Source organism: Aythya fuligula, chromosome Z (assembly GCF_009819795.1).
Source record: "Aythya fuligula isolate bAytFul2 chromosome Z, bAytFul2.pri, whole genome shotgun sequence".
Taxonomy (NCBI): Eukaryota; Metazoa; Chordata; class Aves; order Anseriformes; family Anatidae; genus Aythya; species Aythya fuligula.
The window spans coordinates 18,896,410-18,919,052 of NC_045593.1; the positions used below are offsets into that span (position 1 = coordinate 18,896,410).

The following is a 22,643-nucleotide window of genomic DNA, read 5'->3' on the forward strand; positions in this document are numbered from 1 at the left end:
AAAGCTCAAAAGACATCTGTGGTTAGAACATGCTTTCAATAGCACTACTGAGCTGCACCTGAATAGCAATGAAGACCAATCCTGACATCCTTACTTAGCTGTTGACAGTGTACAGGTCTTATGCAGACAAATAAAAGTCCAAAAGGTCTGGTTCTTGTGAGCATTAAATAAAATTCATACAAGAGTAGCAGCTGCCAGGTTTTCTGACACCCAGAATTAAACTGGTACCCTTAAGGGATAAATGAACTAAGTGCTGTGTTTGATCCAAACAGAATACTTCTTTGGCAATGCCCAGCTGGCTTGTTAGCCAGTTGATTACAACATTATGCATATTAATATAATTATTATGCAGTTATTTATATTTTCAAACATCCATCAGACACAATAGGTGGGTAAAAGGAAACAATTCAAAATCCAATACAGACAGTATTTCTAGTAAAGTTAGTTATCATTAGCCCTATGAAAACAATAAAGAATTCCAAAGAAAATGTTTCTTTTTAGTTAGAGTCATATATTTAGCCAAGATCTCTAGAAATATTTAGACAGATTTTGTACCATGATCTATGTGATATATGGAACAATCCAGTCCCCTGGACTGGTATCTGCTGATCCCAGCCCTTGAATGACGCAAGCCAATTTACACAGCCTGGCATGCAGAGACATTAAAATCATGTAAAATAACTTACAAGAGTTATAGCTAAAGGCAGGACCTAAGACTTTATGTTGGCACTTGACAAATGGTGGATTCCATCCATGCTTGCTAGTTTAATGAAAATAAATATGATGTTATTCTTCAGAGTTAGAATATTTTTCCTCTAGGCTAAGAAAGACAAGCTACTAACATTTCATATGATGGATAAAAGCAAAAAATTGCTTTACTCTTGGAAAAAAGAAAAAAAGAAAAGATACTATCTTTTGCCATGTTTCAATTGGAAGGAACACACATATTTTGAATTTTATTGAATGGATGAAATACATTTAATCATTTGCTTTCAAGGAAAAGAAGTCACAGGAATGAGCTCTAATAACCATTATAAAAAAACTTGCTGTTGTGCTTGCTCTTCCCAGACTCGTGGCATTTCCACAGACAAGCTATCCCATCAGCCGCAACTGAAAAGAGCCTGCTCTGGTCTGGGCTCAGGGCTATATGCAGGACTCTCCCTTTATGACCTGGAAGACAAAATATGTACAAAAAATGCAAGATATAGCACAGTTTTACAGAGAGAATGTCTATCACTTTTATCACACCCATCCACAGCAGAGGTTGTGCTGCTTTTACTGCATCGGGTTGATGTGCTTCACAGGATGTGTAAAGATAGCCTTTTTTATAGAGTACTTTCACATTAAGAAAGAACTGAAGGCGGTATTTTCTTTTTAGGGACCAAGCTTTAACTGCCAGTATTGCATTGCATTGCAAAGTAATTTCTGTCAAAGAAAAACATTAAACCTGAACTCATGATTCTCCACTGCATTTACAACATCAGTCTCATCTGTGTTTGGTAATGTCTCTCACTCCTGAGCTTTCCCATCTGGCTGCACATGCCTTGCAGACAGTTTGCAGCTGATCCAACAATCATGAGATAGTGTTTCCAGCTGCTACGTTATTACTGTTAAAAGGATTTTTTAACAGTGATCCCAATGAATAATTTATTGAAATTGAGCACATCTGAGTTTGTCTGCAGTTGTATTAAACTTTGGCAGCTAGATACTGAAAGCCAGAAGCTATCCCAGCCTGGCAGCACAAATAATGTACAAAAGGCATTAACAAGGTTAATGGTTATACATATATATAATAATAACCATATATAATGGTTATTAATAAGGTTATACAAGCATCTCCCTCGGTAGAAGTAACTGACTTTAGAAACAAAGAAAGAAAAACTGTTTGGTATTAAACTGAGACTACTGAGACCTGTATTTACCTCATTACTCTGCCATAAGCCTTTGTGTGATCTTACGCAATGCTAGTGCTAAGGTTTTAGGCACAAAGGGGCATAACGAATCAGAAGCTTTTCTATTTTTACTTATTGGCTTCTTTGGGTTGATGAGTTACTGATGGTCATATAGTTGAGGTCATCCTCCACAGGGGAAAAAAAAAAAAAAAAGACACTTTTGAGACATAGTGTCTCTCACCTAAAACAGACAAGATGAACCACATCCTAAAAAGAAGTGTGAAGGTGTGAAGAAAGTCCTGGGTGAACAACTTGAAGGAATATAGATGATCTTCGTATCCACATTCTCCATGAACACAATGGGGAAATAATATTAATCCTCAGAATGATATTATGAGGATAAGCATGTGAAGACCTGTAAGGCCCTCTGACACTGTGGAACTTACCACAATGGTACCTGATGAAGATCCACAGGAGTGTTGTAGATGGCCAGTCTGCCCTAACTTTGTGAAGCTGCTGCAATGGCTTTTTGACTGAAAGGAAGTTTCTGCTGTCCTAGTGCTGAGAAATATGTGTCCCACCTAAACTTTGTAATCAGAGTTTCAATACCACTACTAAATTATTCCAGCAGATATTTTTGAGGCTTTGCTCCTTCTTAAGATATTGAAGAGTACACAATCTTTGTCAATATCAAGGACCAGGAGTTTGCAAGCCAGAAATTTCCTTTCACTGTCTCCATTCAGTGTCTGTAGCAATTCTGAAGGAGCAGTTGCAGATGTGGCCTTTGTAAGCATCCAAAACTATTCACAATACTGACTGAAAACTAATTACTAGTTTCAGTCAAAAAGAAGAGAAGAAGGATCAGAAGAAATCAGAAAAGTTGAAATTATTCATTTCCATATTTTCTGAGTAGAGAAGGCTGGGGTTTTATGTTTCAAGATCACATCCAGGTACTTTTCACAGCAATTACATGTTTTGGTTCCTTATGTGTTTTCTTTGATCTAAAAGAACTGCTGAGGGAGGACATTTATATCCAAAATGCATTTTTTTTCTAGTGAAACTAGAAACTCTAATAGTTCTATCAGAAGCATATCAGAGATGGGCTCTGCAACAAGAAGGTTACTATCTTTCACTCGTTATTCTGTTCTGAGTATGTTCAGCAATAGGAAGTACTAAAGTACTCAGCAGTAGTTTTTGATGCTTCACCTGAGTACTTTCAGGATTTTCAGAATTTGGCAGGATTCAACAATGAAATTCAGTTACAATTTATCTATTAATTTCTTTGGGTGTAAGACTCACGTGTTGAAGAGTGTTTGAGGCTGATTTTGAACCATGTCATAATCATCCATTACAGTGTTTTTTTCTGAACATATTTTGATACATTTTAAATTGTTTCAAGCATTCACTTGCTTACAATAAGTTAGTAAGTCTTCATAAGCAGAAATATATCTGTGTAAGAGCAATCTGGTCTTTTTATTCAATAAAATTATTTTAAAATAAAATTATTTTCTTTTGCAGGTGAAGTAAACTGAATCAGAAACAGGCTGATAACTAACCCTCCAGCATCAAGAAGTTAACAACATCTTTTACTTATATGGTAAACGTTTTACACCATACACTGTTCTCAAAGGTAGATCTAGGTTTTCTTTGAAAAACTACATTCAAGAAAAACTACACTCAAGAATTGAGAAACCTTAATGCAGCAGTTAAGACTAATGATCATGTCACTTTCCATATTATTTCTTAGAATATCACATGCAATTATCTGCAATTAATTATTACAAATTATTTGAAATTATCTGCAAATTAATTATCTGCAAATTATATGCAATTGAAAGAGACATAAATATCCCACAAATTAGTAGGGATAAGAAAAAGCAGCACAGATAAGCAGCACAACACAAGGATAATCTGTAACCAGATAAACAAATGTCTTTGCTGACCTCTCTTCCTTTTGTCTTTGTTTTGACTATTCTTTGATTTCCCCTTATAGTCTAGTACTGAAGTCAGGTCGCTGGTTCCAAGGACAGCATGCCAGTATAGCACACATCAGAAATTTAATAAATGCCCTCAAATGTAATAATAGGGTATAAAAAGCATTTGTAAATATCAATTATGTCTGTCAGGTTAAAAATGCAAAGCTTCATTTGTTATATCTTGTCGGTGAGTGTGAAAACCAACCATACTTGAGAAAATGCAGCCATGTGCAAATTTGTGCTTTCCTTTTAACTTCAGGTTATCTACTGGATCACTTCAGCTAACACTGGAACAAATAAAACACAATGCATCTGACTGACAGCAAGCACCAGCAACAAAAAAGGCTTAGTGTCAAAAAACAACTGTGATATGTAGCTCTGCAGCTTCATGGACCAATACAGAGTTGTAAGGGAACTCCACTGCATGTCAGCATGGCACAAGGGAAACATGCTGCATTACATTGCTTCACAGCTAAAATCATTAACTAAAACTCAGACATAGAGATTTATTTCAAACTTCATTTGGAAGCTGGTTCAGTATCCCGGCATGACCAGCTGTAAACCAGAAATCCCACTTCTGGTTTGTTTTATCTAGAAGGCCATCAGCCTACAATATACTGGCAAAAACACTTAGTCCAGGCCCAGAAAACCTTAGGGTGAAGACACCCCCAACATCCTGCACCTGGGGTGGTGTCCTGGTTTCAGTTAGGACAGAGTTAATTTTCCTCCTAGTAGCTGGTGGGGTGCTATGTTTTGGCTTAGGATGAGAAGAGTGCTGATAACACGCTGATGTTTTAATTGTTGCAGAGCACTGCTTACACCAAGCTTCTCACTCTGTCCTGCCAGCAGGCAGGCTGGGGGTGCAGCAAGAGCTGGGAGGGGACAGAGCCAGGACAGCTGACCCAAACTGGCCAAAGGGGTATTCCGTACCATTTGGGGTCATGCTGAACAACATATAGGGGGGGCTAGCTGGGGTGAGGGGAGCCAGACTGCTCGGGGTTAGGCTGGGCATTGGTCAGCGGGTGGTGAGCAATTGCATTGTGCATCACTTGTTTCATACACATTAGTAGTAGTAGTACTATTATCATCATTATTTTTATAATTATTATTATATTTTTCTGTCTTAATAAACTGTCTTTATCTCAACCCACAGGCTTCACTTTTCCATTTCTCTCCCCCATCCCAGAGAGGGAGGGGGGAGGGTGAGCGAACGGCTGTGTGGTGTTTAGCTGCCGGCTGAGTTAAACCACAACAGGTGGCCTTAGAAATGATAAGAGAACCCCATCATTAAAACCAAGGAATTTTACAGAAGCAACTTACACCGTTATCTTAATAAGTCAACCTTTACAATTCCATACATCTGGATTCTGTGAATGAATGTATGCACGTAGGTAGTGACAGGAAGTGTGGGCGACTGCTCTTTTTAACTTTATTTTACTTAAAAGTATAAGGTTTGCATTTGTGAAAACATGTTGATTAGACAGGAAGATAGCTAATTGAAATAGTTAAAACTATTAACTGAAATACTTGCCATAGAGTTCCAATGAATTGACAAGCATGGGATACTCCCACATTTTCATCTGATTTCCAGGAAGGCCTTGTCCAGTCATCAGTTCACTGGTTTTGGGTAACCAGAGCAAGGAACAAATCTATTGCAATGTAAAATAATGTTTTAGTTTTCAGAAAGGCTTCATATACACCATCCAGTAGATCTGAAATGTTTTCTACAGTATTTAAACAAGCTGAGAAGTAGCCCCAACAGAATATTTACTTATTTAGAAGGATCTTTCTATTTCTTGCAATACTTGAAAGCACAGCTGTTTTATTGTCTAAATGTGGTAATAGCCTATCAGTATAAAACCAAAGCCCTTTAAACACATCTTCAGCTAAGTTGTCATAGCTCCAGGAATATCAACAGTTATGCTGCTTTATTCCAGCTGACAATCTGTTCTTCTGTCTCCTAATATGCAAACTCCAGAGACTGATGTTTGCCCTCTGACTCTTAGACTTCTCCCTACACCAGCACTCTGGGATGTTTCCTTCCCACTCAATGTTCTCTCCTCATAAGAGTTTTGGCCAAAACCATCATTGTCACTACGGAAAAGAAGATAAAAAGTGTCTGGCTGTGAGACCACCTCCTCTTCAAGCACTTCTGTGTGGAGACAGAAGTGGTGAATTAAAAACAACAAACTGCTTCTGAGTCCAGCCATACACTGCAGTGCTGAATGTAGCACTATGCTACAAGAAGCAGATCCAGAGAAAATCCTGCTGTTCCTCTGTCCGCAGAACCACCCTCAAAGTCAGTGGGAGTTTGCCAAATGAGCACAGCTATACAAGAAGAGCATAGCCTAAGCATGCAGACATTTCATCATTTCACCTGAGAATCTGTAGCTGCACTTTGGATGATTTTCTCACGGTTTATGTCCCAGACACGCAAAATCCCATCTTTCATTCCACCCCCTGTAGCAAGGACTTTGGACTGCCAAGGACACCAGTTCGTAGCCTGAGAAGAAAAAAAAAAAAAAAGGAAAAGAAAACATATGCCAGAAGGTTAGCTCAAAAAACAGAGAATAGATTTTGCTTAAAAGCCTAACTGGAAAAATGAACTGCAACAAGCACCCAGAATGTATCTTTTCTTTTTTTTTCCACCCTATATCATTCTCCTCCTTCCATATACACGCAGAATGTAGGATCCCAAACCTCCAAGAACTCCTTCCTTTGACATTGCTTCACATTAGCACCCACTCCATCACACAAGCCCATTACACTCTAGCTTCTCTGCTTCCCCTTCACAAGTCACAGAAGTACCAGAAGAAGCCAGCAGAATACAGTCTGACTTACTGTCTGAAAAAGCCATCACAGAAGCTTCAGCAACATGGCTTACAGGACTTAAAAGAAAGATGGCCTCTTCTGAGTTATTTCCTCAATATGCCTAAGGCCAAGTCTCTACCTGAAGACAAGTTACTAAGAACTGATTTCTACCTATTTCAATAACCTTCTCTAACCCTTTAACATCAGTGCTTCAAGCCAGACACAGAATTTTCTGGGAGGATTAACAGTTCATAAATGCTAGACTCCCCCTTACTGCTGATACCTGTCCTGTCTCCCTCACAGATTGGGACTTTATAAAGTCAGAGAATCTAAATTGTCCCGTTTCCAGTTTCTCAGTTCAGATCCTTTGTTACCAGCAATCATACCCTGAAATGAGAATATGATCAGGATGTCAAAAGAAACCTCACATTTAAAATAATTTCAGCAGAAGGAAGTTCTGAGAGACTTTTCCAGAACTCCTATTATTGAAAGGTCTTGTTTGGTAAATTTTAAGTATTGTGCCACTGAAGTTTTCTGCGCAGGATAGAGAAAGAGGGGAGCAGGCTGTAGGTTTCATTGCTATTTGATATAGTATTTACAAAGGCCTAATGATTTGGTAACATTTCCTAATCAGTCAAAGCACTATCAAACTTATCTGCATGAGAACTGGTCTGAAAATTAACTGCATTGGAGTCAGGAGAAGAAGCCAACAGAAATCCAAAGAAACTGAAATAATCTGAAAAAATCCGTAACTGTTTACATCAACAACATAATTTCATGAGATCAAATACAAAAAAGAAGATGTTCCTCCACCATATACCTTAACTGCTGAAGAGTGAGGTATGGTCTTCAATGGCTGTGACTGCACTTTCACACCAGGGTCACTAGGCCAGATATTCAACGTACCATCATTAGATCCACTTGCGAGCAGCTGGTCGGTTAGCGACCATTTCAGGCTGCAAATGCTTTGTTTGTTTTGGCAAAGAGTCCCAATGTGGTGCTGAGCAACACGAACATCATGATGATGAATAGATCCTAGTCGTGAACCACTGTAAATGAGAAAAAGACAGCTTACATTTGATGTTAACAACAGCAATCTACCTCATCATATTCATGTTTCTTCAGTGGTTTCAGAAGCAAACCACATCAGAGCAAAGCATGCATGCAGTACAACAGTACTTTGTCAGGGGTGGCTCACAACAGAAAGCAACAAAGCGGCTGCTCGGAACCAGCCAGGCAAAATACCTGCTCTTCATCATGGTTTTCATTTGCCTGAATCCATATTGCAATGTATGCCTGCTTGTTCAACAGTTAACCACTCAATGTAAACTCTTTCCATTCTTCAAAAGAAGTATTTTTGCAACATGAATTTTGCCAAGGCTGGATGCGACTCCACGCCTAACAAAGAGGCAGTGTAAAACTGCACTGGCCTGGGAAAAGGCTTAGGAGTCACTGTGCTCTTCTGTCCTGTCCCCCCTCTTGGCCCCTTTCTCTTTCCCTTTTCCAGGTTGAATGAAAGTCTGCACCAGTCACCTCTACCTGTCACAGAATATTTCCCCTCTTTGTCTGACACTGCTGCACTAGTTACCTGTTAGAAAATGGGTGCATGGTTTTATCTTTCCTGAGGGTCCACTCCCTCAGGCTGTGCTCTCCCACGGGTACTATGGCCAGAAGAGTCAGTCTACCAAAGGAAGGAAGAAATGCCCTGTCTGGAAGCACAGCTACTGTTACAGTTTATCTCCTGGATGTGGGTTTTACTCATCAGTGGTCACTGCCTTTCTAAGGATATTACCTACATTAAACATATACCAAAACCTCCTGCTGGAAATTAACATTTCCTGTTCTGATGACACTGAAAAAATCAGCAAATTCAATACCTACTTTCTGGGTATCCAAGAAACATGTATCTGACATTACTGCAACAGACCCATTTCAGGCAATAACGACTGGAGACCTTCCCGTACCGACTCTTAAAGATTTCTCAGATGCAAGTAGAGTGATTTGGAAGCTCTAAAAATGCACAAAGTGACTGAATGCCACTCTATTGTGCTTGGATTACCTACCTGCCATGCTCTTCAAGTCTACAAAAGCCTGAAAGATTTCAACCAAGCAGTGCACTAGTGAATATTAAGCACATCTTTATGGAAAATATCTGTAAATATACATAGCAGTATATGCATTATATGCAAAGGCATGATCATTTCTCTCCTGAAGCTTTGTATAGATTTTTCCTCCTAAATAATAAGCTTTAATTCTAACCAAAGAGATGAATTGAATGGCCAAATTAAGGTTTTCAGTGATTGTAGTGGCAGGAGTGGGAAGGAGCTTGGCTCCCAAGAATCCTGTTTGAAAATAAAGTTTTTGATTTGGTATAATAAAAAATCAGAATTATTTGCTTTTGACAAAGAAGATAGTATCTGTTTTGCTAAAGACAAATAGAAGCTAATAAAAATTTGGGACAAGTTAATTTGTAATACTGAAATTTGTTTAGAGGTTCATTATTTTGAGGATGCAATTTTTAACCACATGAATTAGTGTGCAATCCCAAAGTATCAACTGTTGATATTGAAGTTGTCTGTAAGAATTGTGCTTTTATTTTAGTTATAAGGAATACGAATTCCATGCCTTTTTTATTTTTTTTTTAATTTATTATATGGATTATTTTAACTGTGCAGTAATGATATGGTTAGATTCAGACTTAAAAAAAGATAAATCTGTTATCTGAACCTAGACTATCAACAATAACTGTAGTTCACAGATCCATGTTGAATTTTATACTCATTTTCTACTCAGATTTGTAATGCTTCTGTTGTTTTCACTCCTTTGGCCAAGCTGAAATGCACACTGAAACTATTCATTACTGTTACAAGGTTATGCCACTTGGCACTGGCAGGTGTTGAAGCTACACCCTTGTAGCTTAGCCCACCACAGTACCTACTTCTGCAAGAGCCACAGCACTTTATTATCTGCTTGATTATCTGGTATCCTTGTACCTCACTCCATCTACCACACCCAATAGAACCAAAAGCCACAGCATCATATGAAATCAAAATAAAACTACCTCTAGCGTTCTTATCAAGAGATACTTTCTTGAGGTTAACAACAAAGTTAGTCAACCTTTGCTATTGTTTCCGTGTTGCTATGTAGCTAAAAAGACGGGTGCTGCCATGATATCAATGGAGCCTAAGATACAGGCCCTCTCCCTTGCATTGAGTAGGCTAAGATTTTTGGAGCCCAGACCCGCTGGAGACAACACCATTTAGAGCTCAGGCTTTTCACAAAACTAGAACCATAGTCTCCACATCCTAGTGAGATTCTGCAATTGCTGACAGTTTTCTAGAAGAGTGAGAAGAAAAGACTGAAGAGGTGGGATAAATTCCTTTTGGCTTCTATCCTGCCATTAAGGAAACCTACATATTATTCCTGCAAAGGCTGTTAAGTCACAGGATATATCACCTACAAGCAGAGCCAACAAAAACACCTAAAATGAAAGCTTGACACTTGTCTAAGTGAAAGCATCAGGATTCTTTCTGGGAACATGCTACACCACCCACCTGCTCAGAATATAATGATTCCAGCTCAGAGCACCAACTACAGACAGGTGACCAAACATATTTCTCAACCTCTTTTTGGTTTCAATGTCCCACAGCTGCCAATCCAAAACAAGCAAAACAAATACAAATTTAAGAGGAAAAATATACATATATACAAATATATTGTTCTCATAATTTGCATGTAAACCACTGCCCAATTCTAGTTTGACATACGGACAACTTCAAGCTCATTTATTTCACAACTAAGACAAGAAGGAGTATTTTCAAATTTTACTGTGAGAGAATGTGCATCTCTGAGATTAAAGCTATTTATTTATATGGCAGTGTTTGGAAGTGCATGTTTGAATGCACTGCCCTTCAGTACCTTCAGACTGCTGACTCAGAATTGCAGCAGGTAGATCCCCATATTTTCTAGCATCTCAGCCAAGGTCCAAAAAAACCTTTCAATAAGAGGACTGCTCTGTAACAGCAGCCTGAGGTGTATGGGTATAATCAGACTGAAGTCAAATTCTGCATGTAAGTGTGTGAATCCATAAAGAGAATTTTAGCTGAAGTTCTAAAGGCATCTGTCACTACTGGACAGATCTCTTTGTAAGAGATGTACAAGAAAGAATAGCCTGTGCTGAAAAATAATTTAGAGTTCCTTTTACTTTTGGAAAAATTCTGACTCTTTGGACAGCTGAGTCATTAGTTCAGTCACCAGCTCTTTAGTAGCTTCAGAGGCTCCATGTAGATAATAGTGGATAGCATCTACTTATTCAATAAAATGCATGATAATATGGGATAAGTGCTAAATATTGTCTCCAGAAGGGTTTTTCTGTATTTCAGCCAATCTTTCTGTTTTGTTTCAATTAAAAAAAAAATATATATATATATATATTGTCTTGTGGCTATTTTAGCTAGAAATGGATAAAAGACTAAAAAAGTAAATTATTAAGTACTTGCACTTCTCCATCACTAGTGCCAACTGCAAGGCAAGTTCCTTCTTTTATCCAAGCCAGAGATGAAATGTATTTGGAACAGGAATTCAAACCAATGCTTTCAATGCCTTGAAGAGTTCTTCCATTCAAGATGTGTGCAGCAGGTCCTACAGCAACAGCAATGAGATTTTCAAGGTTCCAGTCCAGTATGTTCAGATCTAGAAGAAAGCTACTAAAAATCACTGCAAGAAGGTTGTAGGTAGGGGATGGGAGAGAGGCGCATGGTTTTGGGGGAGAGGTGTTGTTGTTTTGTTTGTTTTTTAATAGCTATGGGAAAACTTCAGGACATTGTTTCTATGAAACCATTACTAGCTAGTGTTTGATGAAGACACCAAATGAGAACTAAATGAAGGAGAGTATTTCTAACAAGCCAAGGTCTTCATCAGGCTAGTGTCCACAAGCTGGTACGCTTGTACAGCAGAACATGACTGACAGATTCCTCATCATTTTTTTTGCATCTATCATACTCCATTTTGGATGCTCACATCACTCTAATTTCTGCCACCAGAAATGAGGGTTCTTCATCACTAGCTGTTTGCCAGCTGTTTGATTAGAGTCCTGGTTGCTGCAGTCAGAAATAAGTATTACGAAATCATTTCCAAAGACTATTTATGCTTAATCTTGGGACACACTGTGCATAATCAGTGTAAATCATCCAGGTAGAAATCCAGCCTCAATCTGCATGCAAATAAACCTTTGTTCTGCTCACAGATTTACATCTAAAGAATATTTGTAAGGACATGTTAAAAGTTGAAATAAAAAAAGCACAGGGACACTTTTTAACACTTTCATATACAGGGTTGTTAGAATGTCAGAAGTGTTAAGACACGTATTTGGTGCTTATATTTATTCTATTATTATTATTATTATCATTGTTATTGTTATTATTATTATTATTTTATATATGGTGCTATATATTTAGACCAGAAATCCATGCATGTTCAGGTGTAACTTGTGTATGCTTAATTTTTGCCTATACATCACCAAACATGTAAGTGAGAATTTAGTTCAGAAGGTATGTGTCATCTAAACTACAGACAACATCAATGATGTCTCCCTAAACCAAGAGATTTCAAAGTCTTCTCAATAAACCTGCTGCTGTATTAACAGTCTGCTAGACATCCAAAGCAGACATCTGAAATGTCCTTAGCTTAATTAATAAGCAGGGATAAGTATATGGGTTTGACTTTAAAGTTGTATTGATACCTATTGCTGAAGAAAGCTGCATGAGATTTAGGTGATACTGATTCTTGGGTTTGATCGGTCATCTCTACATCCTGAGTCAGGCAGTTTTCAAAGGTGAAATGTTATTAAAAAAAATTACATTATGCATAAGTCTTGGAGAGTTTCCATTTGATCTGAAGGGGACACACATTTGCCATCTTTCTAGATGCATGTATCAGTATCCCCAACCTCTGCAGAAGCCTTTGAATAGAAGAAAGTAACTTACAGTAATCATCGCGCAAGCCAGCAATATGAAGCCTCACTTCTGGCTCCAATGGCATGGGTGACTTCACAGTGGTAACAGCTCTAAACTCATTCTGTGTCCTTTCTTGACATCCTGTATTTGAAGATGCACCATGCACAGTTCAATAATGCAAAATGCCACCAGTTTTTCTCATGCCTAAGCCTTTCACACTGACTATATTAGACTGTCCATTGTCCACAGCATTCCAGAAGGGTTTGATTTATCCTGTGTAGGCCAAAACACTGCACACAAAAGTAGGTGAAAGCTACCTTTTAACAACTCTTTCAAATCTCCATGGATGTAATTTGCTAGAGTGAAGAATAGGGTCCGCTATATTTTATTTAAGTTGTCTCACAGCTCAGTGCAGAACATGGTTCACTTTGTCTTTGGTTAGCTTTCTGTCAGAAGTTGCTATTGGACTCTCCCACTTTAAAACCCCCTCAGACAGCAATTAACCTTTTTGCTTTCTGATGTTAATATCACGTTAAAAGGTCTCTCCCACCAACAGCTAACCACAGGAAAAGGTTTTTAATGCACACCCACTTTGATCACAGCACACCAAGCTTGTGACAATGCAAAAGTGAGAAACAAAAGCAGTAGCAGTAAAAAACAGGTATGAGCAAACAGAAGAGTCAGCCCTTGTGGTCATTGTCTACGGTACGCTGCAACTGTTAAGCATTGTAGGAAAAGATCATTAGCACCATGAATCATTTAATGCTACATTTTTATGAGTAAGAAATTGTCTTTCTGTAATATGCAGAGAAAAGAGTTGGAGACTCATATTTCTGCACTTTCCTCTGTTTTGACTTCATTTTTGAACTATTCTCCAGAGAGGAATACTTAGAAAGAATGCCAAAAGCTTCAAGGGCAGAATAGATTATCTACCTTGACAACTAACCTTTTCTGTTCAAAAAAAAGTCAACACTCACAAGTTTTTGCACTCTTAACACAAATACATGCATTATCATCCCACACGGAAGTCTTATCAATGACAAATTGCGGAGAACATTTCACACAGTCCTTTCCTACTTTGTCCTTAGTCTTCTTCCCTAATCCAAAATGAATTTCTGCCAAACAACTGTTTCTCCTCTCAACTGTAGCACCTCCCCCCTAAATGAAGACTGTAGATTAGCAAGAAGTAGGCCACGGTGATTTTTTTCCAGATCTAAGTCTGTGGAATTAAAATATCAAGCAGGATTGCAGGAACAACTGAGTGTGAGACCTTGCTTGCCCTATGCAATATGTAACACTTCTTCCTAACACTAAAAATGGTCTGATATCACTGAAATGAGATTTGTCTGTGCAGCAATATATATTTCTAATATCTAGATTCTGGGTTAGTTTTTGAAAATTTACTGTTTCTGAACCCAGACAAATAGGACAGTTCAGGGAAGCTACAGCACTTAATTATAACAGTTGGAGAATGACAACTTTTGACACAATTTGAAAATGATTTTCTTCTTTAATATTGGTAGCTGGGATTAAGGATTGAGATAAAAAGGATGAAATCATCTGTGTAACTCACTTCAGCTTTCTCTTCTCTCATATGCAATTTATCTACCCCAAACTCGTATTGATACGATTTCAGCTCTATTCACGTGTCCATATATGGACACGTGAATGTGCATAACAGACTTTCTTATTAGTGGAAATTAAGCTTTATTACACCATTTTGTGTTGTTTTGCCTGAGTACTAGAAGATTATCACTGGTTTTTGATAGGATTTCAGGTCTCAAATGCCTATGTCACTTCTCAAAACAAGACTCAGGAAGAGGTAAGTAGTCATCACTGGCATGTAAGACCACTTGATCAACAAGTAGGTACGTGGAATAAAACCCAGTATTCCTGATATCTATATTCATTTGCCATTAAGAAAAAATACTGTGACTATTCCCTATACTGTTGCTATTGACTGCTATGAAGCAAGTTTTATGTGCATGGAAAAGAGTAACAAATGAATATACACCGGTCTCTCACATGCCCCTGAACTTCTTCCACATGAGCTGAACTCCAGTCATATAGAGGTTGTTTCTCACTATTTTTACATGAGCATGAATCAAACTCTGAATGGAAGGAGTCCAGCACAGAAATAGCCAGATCACCAAAACAAATTACCTAAGACAGAACACAGTAAAATTTTGGTTTGGTATCTCATAAAGTGTTGCATACCCAAAAAAACCTCTGGGAATATCTGTATTATTTGACAGATTAGATTCTCACATCTCACCCAGCTTCTAGTCCCCTGATCATTCACATTCTCTGTATGCTCATTCAGTCCTAGGATATTTTTGGCGTGAACTAAACTAATCAACTCCCAGTCAGATGAAACCAGAAGCAATGCTGGGGACAATCTGTTCCAGCTACCTTTCCCTACAGGTAGGTGCAACAAGAGTCCACTATCTCTGTATGTTTTAAACTCTCATGTACCTAGAAGTCCATCTGATACTTATCACATTCCCTATCTGAAACTCAAAAGTCAAAAGGAATTCATGTGTCTGATCGTGCCCAAAGGAGAGCCAGGTAAAATACTAGGTGTTAACCACAATGGAAGAGGTGGGTGCTATTGCTTCAAAGGCAGTGGCAACTGAAGAAGTAGCCTGAAGCTGTGTACATCTTAGCCACTTTGTATTATTTTGCAACACTTTTTGGAACAGATGTTTTTTTTCATGGTAGATGCAGCCTGCTCTATCTTCCTGTTCGGTGTGCATGGGGGTATTTGCTATAGTGGAACACAGGAACATACCTTTCCAGATGCAACTGCTATTTTCACAAACCTTCATGTCTACACTTTTGACCATGCTACATCCAACCTCTTGGACCACTGGAAGCTGAGTAGAACATTTCTGCCAATACATTGGAGTGAAAAGATGATTGAATGAAGAAATGTAACAAAATGTATATTTAAATATAAAGGAAAGCATAAAAATCAAAAAGACACAATATTTTTTACATGAAAGTTTTAGAATGACTTGACTCTTGGATGGAAGGTCAGTTAAAAATACACAATACCACTGTCCAAATCATATGCTCTGGCTAGAGTTATCATTTTTCCTTCCATAAAACACCAATTCACTGCTAACAATCATACAAATTCTAACAAAGCTGTTTGAACAAGGCCATCTTACCAGTAGAAAAGTTCTCAGGCTCTGTATGTGTACATATCACCTACTGAAACTTAGTGCCTTCTTGCCCTCTTTTAATTCGTATCGGCCTAATTTTAGCAGCATACAATGATAGATTTTCTACATGTAGGCAATATGTCTGATGCCTCAGGCTTGCTGATCAGTTTTGTAATGCATACATTGCAAGGTCCTTGATGCCAACATGAAACCTACTAGAGTCCCCACTCAGGCCAGGGTCCCGGAGTCTGGACACCACGATCCCATTTCTTAAACAAGTATTAAAATTTGAATCCACAGGTGCTAAAAATATAAACAGGGTGTTATTTATATAAATAACAGTTATTTATATAAAAATATAGACAGAGGAATAATAATTTTTTATAAAATTTCCTTGTGTGTCAGAGAAACAGATAATGCAGCAGACAAAGATAAGAAAAGTGAGATCTGACATGTTATTGGAACTCTTCCCTTAAAAAAAAAATAGATTAGGCCCTAGTTAGGTTTAGGCAAAATCATGTAAAGGCTCAGATCAGTCCCATGGGATATGAATCCCTACACCAATCTCTAATAATATGCATTTCTTCCCAATGTTGTTTCACTTAATTGAACACTCTGATGTTAGTTGTCTGGTCTGTAATTCATTATTTACAGTCAGGTGGAAGTGCAGCTGATGTTTTTACCAGCCACTCAGTATGCTCTTTCTCCAGTGCCTGTGAAATCTATCTTTCCAAACACATCCAGTGTTACTCTTCTTAAAAACCCTGTTGTAATCATGATAAGAAATGTCTTAAATAAATATAACTGGAAAAAAAGTTTAGATTTTTATACATCCCATCTGTTCTACAGCAAGCCTTCAGCTCTGAGAAGCACTTTTTGCATGATTTATATAGACAGCTTGGCAGAAAGCTAATCAGATTGCTTGGATCTGTGTCCCTCTAAAATAAGTACAGACATTTCTATGGAAAACCTATTGTGTGTACAGGAAAGTAATCTTTTGGCCCACAAGGAGACCACACACATTCACTGGAATGTGAAAAGATTTTATCCCACAATGTTATCTCAAAGACCCCCACATCACACTTACAGGAAGTTATTGTGGTCCTTGATGTAAAACTCTGAATATCTTAGTTCTAACTCAACTTCTGATGTCAGTCACAGTATAATTCTAGGTACTGTAGAGATGAAAGACTGACACAGAAGAGTGAAAACAACAGCATGCACATACATCTTTAAAAATTCATTGAAATTTAAGAAAGGAGGTATGTTTTACAAATATTACTTCATAGAAAGTTTTTACCTTCTTACAAAAAGACTTCACTAAATTTCTTTGTGAAGAAATATTACTTTGTGAAGGAAAGTAATTGCCCTGAAAAACAGGTTTCCCAGAATGATGTAGAAAGCATCGTTCCTTTGCAACATTCAATAACCTTCATGAGTACAAGTATTAAAAGATAACAACCAATAAGCCTGTTAGCCCAGCTATTCTGATACTAATTTTTCTTCTCAGAAGTTGATCTTCACACCCTCACAAAAATTTCTCAATAATATTAATAAAAAATTATAAACCAGTACAAGCAAGGACATTGAGTATGCAGCTATGAAGCATCCTTACTCAACAGTTATAGTCTAAATGTAATCACTTGAAAACAGCTGTCATGGTCTTCAGTACTGATCTTACAACTAGTGCAATCAAGGAGAGGACCAGTCAGAAAAAAGCATTGTGACTGACCATAAGTTTACAACTTAATATACAAATAGTTGCAATCAGATAGGACTAAAATCAGGAGGTAGTTTTGAGGGTAATGTTACGATAATAACTTTTCCTAACACAGATAAGTATCACTGTGATTTACGTAAGAAAACGATTTTCAATAAGTTAGTTAGCGGAAATGGGTGGGTGTCTGGTGCAGAGGTTTATTAAAGGTGACCAAACAGCAGCAGATATAGCCCACAGAGGAAAAAAAAAAGGTGTGAAAGGTTTGTCAGTGTACACTAGCAAAAATGAATGGATATAGTGCACAGCAATAAAAAGCAGCACCAAAATGGGAGGAGAACTGAAGTCTTTATATCACATGGTAGAGATTTCTTGTGTTCATTCATCTTTGGCCAAGAATCATTAAACATTACTAACTAGCCTTTGAGTTTCTATTGTTGTGATAAAAAACATTATTCACAGAAAGCTATTTTTTGGCAATTTTTTACAGCATCTCACACTGTCTACGTGACCAAAAGAACCGCAACATCCTGCACAATTGAAGAAATTATCTTCTTCATGCATAGTGGTTATTAAGCATGTGAAAAACTGAGTCATTCGTGGTCTTTATGCGCATTTTTTATAATATAGGTTTTCCCTCTGAGGTCACAAATGCATCTTGAGGGCTTCATTAACTTGGTTTCAATTTTAGTTTGCAGGACGATAGGCTGACAGAAGGGGACAGAAACTGAATCAAACAAATGATGAAGCTATTGTTCCTGTCATCTTTTTAGCAAACATTTCCTAAATGGATCTCCTCTTGTTAATGTTCTCCATGTTAATAAGGCAGCATCTGCACAACAGGTTCCAGACCAAAGATAGGGTTAAAGAACACATCGGGAAAGCAAATATCCTACCTGTGCATTTTAATGTTGTGTTGCGTACCTGTTTCTTTCCTATTTTAGTTCTCCTGTTATTTCTCCATTCTAAGCCTTCTGCAGTGTGACTGCAGGGTAGAGTCACAGTAGTTTTCCTCATGGAGAATTTCTTAGGCATCTGAGGTGTCACTGAGAAAAAAATAATTTTAATGGAAACATTTTACTCAAAACCATACATAGGGGTATTGTCTAGAACTTTTCAGAAAAGCATATATTTTCTAGCAGCAATATTCTCAAAGCTGACTGGCACACTAATTGGGACGATACAAATGCTGGCATTTGAGCTAGTCAGTCTGCTCTCCCTTTCCTTCAGTGTCAAGGAAAAGAAACAGATGCTTCTATAGCACTGTTCATCTTGTCCTAAAAAAGACATCTAAAAAAGATCGGATTGGTCATTCCCTTTATAAACTGTATATATTTACTTCTGTAACACATATCTATTGACTGGCTACACCAGAACCTACTCCACACAAAATCAAAGTCTGATTTCCCACAACCATAAAGGCTTTCACCACTGCTGGTGATGCAAGTATGCAGTACTTTCTGTTCTAGAAACCACAAAGCAGGGAAAAATTCAGTTTAGAACATGAATCCAGCTTTCGAACATGAATTTCCCAGAGCTGGGCATGCATGCATTATGACCACACTGTTGAAGAGTATTCTGCTCAGCGTAAGATAGAATGGCACTTTGTCTCCAACAACCGTGGCCTCATAGGAATACATCTTGTACAGCAACAAGCACCTTTTATTTGTTTTCTAAAGATTTCCATGATTAATCACGAAATGTGTCTTGTTTAGTTCCCTTGCCCTTCCAAGAAATTCTTCTAGTACATGCAAGACCCTTCTGGACTTTACCACTGCTGGATGTGGGAGTGAGTTCAAAGGCTTATTTAGTTTTTCTTCAGCTCCCTCTGTTGTTGATGGAGGGAAACTGCCTCTTCCAGAGTCAGTTCTCCAGACCTAAGTCCTGAAAGTACATGTGTGATCTGCACTCTGAATGACAAACATGCCTTACCCTACGGTGTGTTGAGAATAAGTGTCTACTGGCAGACAGGACTTTTGTCAATACCTATAGCCTTAGATATTGGAGGGGAAACTAACACAAGGCACACGTCTCCTTCAGTGGGTCATCACAGAGTATACACAACACCACATCCAGGCATGCAGACTGGTCGAAGTTCTGCAATTGTAGACAGGTCTCGGGTAGCCACATGCAAGGCAAAGGGCGGCCTTATCGCACTCTACAGGTACCTTAAAGGAGGCTGTAGCGAGGTGGGAGTTGGTCTATTCTCCCACATGCCTGGTGACGGGACGAGGGGGAATGGTCTAAAGTTGCGCCAGGGGAGGTTTGGGTTGGATGTTAGGAAGAACTTCTTTACTGAAAGGGTTGTGAGGCATTGGAATGGGCTGCCCAGGGAAGGGGTTGAGTCACCATCCCTGGAGGTCTTTAAAAGACGTTTAGATGTAGAGCTGAGTGATATGGTTTAGTGGAGGACTGGTTAGTGTTAGGTCAGAGGTTGGACTCGGTGATCTTGGAGGTCTCTTCCAACCTAGATGATTCTGTGAAAGGAAAGAAGTATGCATGAATTCTCCTACTGTCCTGCCAGCTATGGATAGCTTTTTGAGGTGCAAAGGTGCAGCAACAAACCCTGAGTGCTGTTACAGCCCAGTGCAACTTAAATCCAGCTCCACACATGCCCCAGTGTAAAGGCAAAAAGGTTTATCTGTAACAGAAATTACTTGGCTGGGGATGAAGTTTTGTCTTTTCTTTTACCCTCACCCCCGATGTCTACTGTCTGCGTGACCTACCGTCCTAGTCTGCCTGCACACTGCTAACAGCAGGTCTGGCTTTCCTCTCGTTCGCTGTCAGCAGTGTAATTCTGCTGAAAGGAACCTGGCCCTGAGCTCGCCCTGCCCGGGGAGCGCTACACAGACTGCAGCTGCTGCACGCCACAGCCCTTGTCCATTGGACATGGGGAAACGCCATCCCACAGAATTACCCACATGATGCCATCCTGCGTGTGAAAATAACTCTTTGCCTGACCTGGAGTCTCCCAAGGTGTGTCTGCGGGCTGGGCCCCCCCAGGGGCACTATGGTGGGCCCTGCAGGTCCTGCTGGGCTCCTCAGCGCGGCCTCCTGCGTGCAGCTGCTGCCATCTTGTGACAATGGGGCTGCTCGCCACCGGGCCCCTGGCCACCAGCTGCTTCTTCATGGAGCTCTTAAACCTCGCGTACGTCGTCCTCTCTGAGGCGGCGACCTGCACAAGTGGAGGGAGCCAAAACACCAGGGTCAGTCATCGCTGAACATTGCTCTGTCCCCTCACGCTGTTGCAAATCTGCGTGGGCTCGGCACAGCTCTGAGCAGCAGGACATGGCGATGGGCATCGGGGTGGCTACACGGTACACAGCAAGTGATGGGATTTACTTTGCCCACATCACACAGGGGATGCAGCAACTCTCAGCTGCAGTAGAGTAACACAGGAGCTGCTCAGGAGCAGTCACAACTTTCAGGCAGCTGATCAGCACAATCCACAGAGAAATACTCGTTAAGAACTGGAAGGATCTAAGTATAAGTACATAAGGTGTGAGGAGAAAAAAAAATGGAGAAAGAAAGAAAGAAAGAAAAAAAAAGAAAAAAGAAAGACAGAAGGAAAAGGGAAAGGGGTAAAGGGGAAAAGGGGAAGATGGTGAAAGAGGGAAAGGGGGAAAGGGGGAAAGGGGAAAGTCCTATTTTGGTAAGTAACCCTGAATCATTTGACAGATAGAGACAATATCAGGTAGAGACAATAGATAGAAACCTAAATAAGGGCTGGCAAAAGTTCAGGTAAAATTTGAGATGCAATTCTTGTCACAGTCACATAGAAAGTCTGCAGCACAGAAGAAAATCAAATTTGTATCACTCATGCACTAGGATACAGCACTGACCTTAGAAAGACCCAAGACGTTTTCAGAGGTTCAGTTTAGCATCTTTGGGCTGGTCTCTCATGAGATAAAAGCATTCAGCTAACCTATCTTAGCTGTCTGGAACCAGGCTGGTTTTCAGATCTTTTCCCAAAGAAGGATTTAGCACATTTCTGATTTCTGAATCTTCTCATCACCAGCATGACACGCTCATGGTGTTATATTTAATGTTACACTTAATTTATTTAGCCATACTAAATTAAGATCAAATGACAGATTTACATTTCTTACTTTTAAATCCATACGTAAAAGGCAATTCTTAAACAAGAGGGTCAGAGAAACTGAATAATACCGAATACAAGACTGCTTTTCAGTTTAAAGGCAATGTATTAGGGCAACATGTGAAAGTATCAACAATAGTAAGGAAGCACTGCTAGTGTAATAGGCTTCAGAATCATTGTTGGACACTTCTGTGAATATTTATAGTATATTAAGCATTAAGTTTTGTTATTTTTTCATTATTTCTGACATAATGTTCTGTGCAAATTACAAGCTATCAAGATGTAACTTGAACTCTAGCATCCTGCATGGATTTTCTGAAATCAAACACACTCAGACTTGCTTTTGAAGTCAGCATTAGCAATCTGTGCTTGCTTTCTGACTACAGCTTTTTTCCTTTCATCAGACAAGTCTGCACCTTTTCCGTCCCCTCTACTCTAACTCTGAGGGCTCACTGCCTGGCAGACATCAAGCCTCACATAACCCCTAGGTCAGAAGACACATCCATATAAATACTGAAATTTCATAGTATATCACAAGCATCTCTCTGTATAGAACTGTATGAAACACTTTATAAAGTCTTGTTAAAATAAATGAACATGGACCTTAGCTACTTAGAGAACGTCGTAGAAACTGATGAACGTACCATTATGGTATTGTACAAATCAAAGGTAGTTGAGGTGATATCTAAGCCCACAAAAACCAACAGACACCCAAATTCCAGGTTTCACCTTTGCAAAGGCCTGTTCTATTCTCATCCCTAAAAAGGTACCCTCTGATTGAAGGAAAAAAAATAAAAAAGGAGTGAAAAGAAAAACAAGAGGCTAAGGCTAGTTCAGACTGGGAGCAAAAGAATGTTAGACAAGCAACAAGGATGTTAGACAAGCAACAAGCAGCAAAGATGGAGATAGCTTAGAAAAGCCCAAGGACAGAAATACTAAGAGAAAAAAAAAATGAAAATGAAAGCTGACAGAAAGGCAATAGCAAATGGACAGAAAGAGAGAAAGAAAACCTAAACAAGACATGAAC

General features: G+C 38.9%; 1 protein-coding gene across 1 annotated transcript; it reads right to left on the bottom strand.

Annotated features, from left to right (window-relative positions):
• Positions 1-1,021: 1,021 nt before the first annotated feature.
• Positions 1,022-21,638, bottom strand: CDC20B (cell division cycle 20B). Its single transcript, XM_032205592.1, has 9 exons — positions 21,627-21,638; positions 20,479-20,692; positions 12,664-12,774; positions 11,175-11,371; positions 10,234-10,328; positions 7,500-7,728; positions 6,246-6,371; positions 5,388-5,517; positions 1,022-1,170 (listed from the first exon to the last, which is right to left on the bottom strand). Exons 1-9 carry the CDS (start codon positions 21,636-21,638, stop codon positions 1,022-1,024), a joined length of 1,263 nt encoding a protein of 420 aa, XP_032061483.1.
• Positions 21,639-22,643: the final 1,005 nt, after the last annotated feature.

Excerpts from the sequence above, each read along its gene's own strand:
- CDC20B (XM_032205592.1), bottom strand. Across the intron at positions 12,775-20,478 it reads CACACCTTGGGAGACTCCAG|GATGTCAAGAAAGGACACAG; the intron begins GTCAGGCAAAGA and ends CTTCAAATACAG. Across the intron at positions 5,518-6,245 it reads GTGCAGCTACAGATTCTCAG|ATTTGTTCCTTGCTCTGGTT; the intron begins GTGAAATGATGA and ends ACATTGCAATAG.